This window comes from Lepidothrix coronata, unplaced genomic scaffold (assembly GCF_001604755.1).
Source record: "Lepidothrix coronata isolate B3197 unplaced genomic scaffold, Lepidothrix_coronata-1.0 Scaffold3293, whole genome shotgun sequence".
NCBI classification, from domain to species: domain Eukaryota; kingdom Metazoa; phylum Chordata; class Aves; order Passeriformes; family Pipridae; genus Lepidothrix; species Lepidothrix coronata.
Genome location: NW_016693473.1, coordinates 1 through 1,655, shown reverse-complemented (window position 1 = coordinate 1,655; position 1,655 = coordinate 1). Strand labels below are relative to the sequence as shown.

The 1,655-nt window shown below is 59.7% G+C and overlaps 1 protein-coding gene across 1 annotated transcript; it reads right to left on the bottom strand.

Annotated features, from left to right (window-relative positions):
* Positions 1-229: 229 nt before the first annotated feature.
* LOC108491952 (tripartite motif-containing protein 15-like) lies at positions 230-1,519 on the bottom strand (the record flags this gene model as incomplete). The annotated part of the gene is made up of 4 exons (XM_017803737.1): positions 230-270; positions 548-663; positions 1,013-1,035; positions 1,289-1,519. Coding segments are annotated over 4 exons (411 nt in total), but the record flags the coding sequence as incomplete, so codon positions are not given.
* Between the last annotated feature and the right edge of the window lie 136 nt (positions 1,520-1,655).

Below are 1,655 nucleotides of genomic sequence, written 5' to 3'. Positions count from 1 at the left end.
GAATTCCCCGGGACGGGGGAGAGGAGCAGGGAATTCCCTCCTGGACTGGAGAGGAGTGAGGAATTCCCTGGGATGTGGGAGAGCAGCAGGGAATTCGCTCGGACGCAGGGGGAGGAGCCGGGAATTCCCTGGAGCCTGGAATTCCCTGGGATGGGGGAGAGGGGCAGGGAATTCCCGCCGGGAATCTCTCCCAGGAGCCCCCCAGACCTCCCCCCTTTCCCACTCCCACCATGAACTCACCTGGTTCCTGCAGCTGGAACATGAGGCTGTCTGGGGAACAGGGAGAGATTCCAGGGATCAGGGGCGGGGTTATCCCACCTTTATCCCTTTCCTCCTGGATATCCCACTCAAGGACCCTTTTCCTCCCAGATATCCCACAAAATGACCCCATTTCTCCCAGATATCCCACTCAAGGACCCCATTTCTCCTGGATATCCCACAAAATAACCCCATTTCTCCCAGATTTCCCCCTCCCAACCCCCATTTCTCCCAGATTTCCCACTCCCAGCCCCAATTTCTCCCAGATTCCCAGCCCCCCTGTGGATACCTTGGCATCTCCTCAGGGTTCCCCTCACCAGGACGTTCCTCTGGACAAACTCCTGGAGCCTCCCCTCCAGCTCCGGGGAAATCTCAGCCGGGGGGTTGAACTTCATGGCCTCGCAGCTGCCAAAAGGCCCCAAAAAAGGCCCCAAAAATGGCCCAACCCCCCCCTTTTGACACCTCATTTTATCCCCATTAAACCCCCCGGGAGGCGGTTGGAGGCTGAGCTGAGGATTCTCATCCCAAATCCCCTTTTCCTGCCCTTTTTTTGGGTGGTTTCCCTCCCCAGGCCCCCAATTCCTGAGCCCCCAAAAGAAGGGAAAGGTGGGATTTGATCCCTCCCCCTCTCCCCAATTCCTGAGCCCCCCAAAGCAGGGAAAGGTGGGATTTGATCCCCCAACCCCCGGGATTCCTCGGGATCCACCTGGGGGGTGTCAGAGGTTGGGAAAAGGGGGGGGAAGGGCCAATTTACCTGTCCAGGAGTCCTCCGATGTCCTAAAGGTGGGGACAGAGAGGAAAAAGTGGGGAAGGGGGAGGAACCAAAACCATCAAATCCTCACCAAATCCTCAAATCCACGAATCCCGGCCCGGTTTGGATCCGGAGGGAACCTTCCAGATCCGACTTATCCCCGTCCCGCCCGGCTGGGGACACTCCCAGGGGATAAATTTGGGGGCCCAGCTCTGGGGTTTTTGTCCCTTTTTTCCCCCCTGTTTTCCCTCCCCCCCCCCCAATCCCGGGAATTCCCACCTGCAGGAATTGGCCCGGGGGCTGCTGGAATTTCCCCTCCATCTCCCAGATGAGCGTGTCCAGGTGGGATAACTCCTCCCGGACCTTGGCCAGGGCCCGGTCCTGGGCCCGCCGAACGTCCCGGGCCAGGTCCCCGAGCCGGGCCAGGAGGAGCCGCTCCTGCTCCCGCAGGAAGCGCCGCAATTCCTCCGATTCCCAAACCAGCCGCTGCCCCTCGCTCCGGGCTTTGTCCTGCCGGGAAAAGGGGGCAGGGAAAAGGGTGGGAAAAGGGGCAGGAATCCCCCCCAAATTCCAGATAGGAAAGGGGCAGGAATCCCCCAAATTCCAACCGGGAAAGGGACAGGAATCCTCATTTCCCCCAATTTCA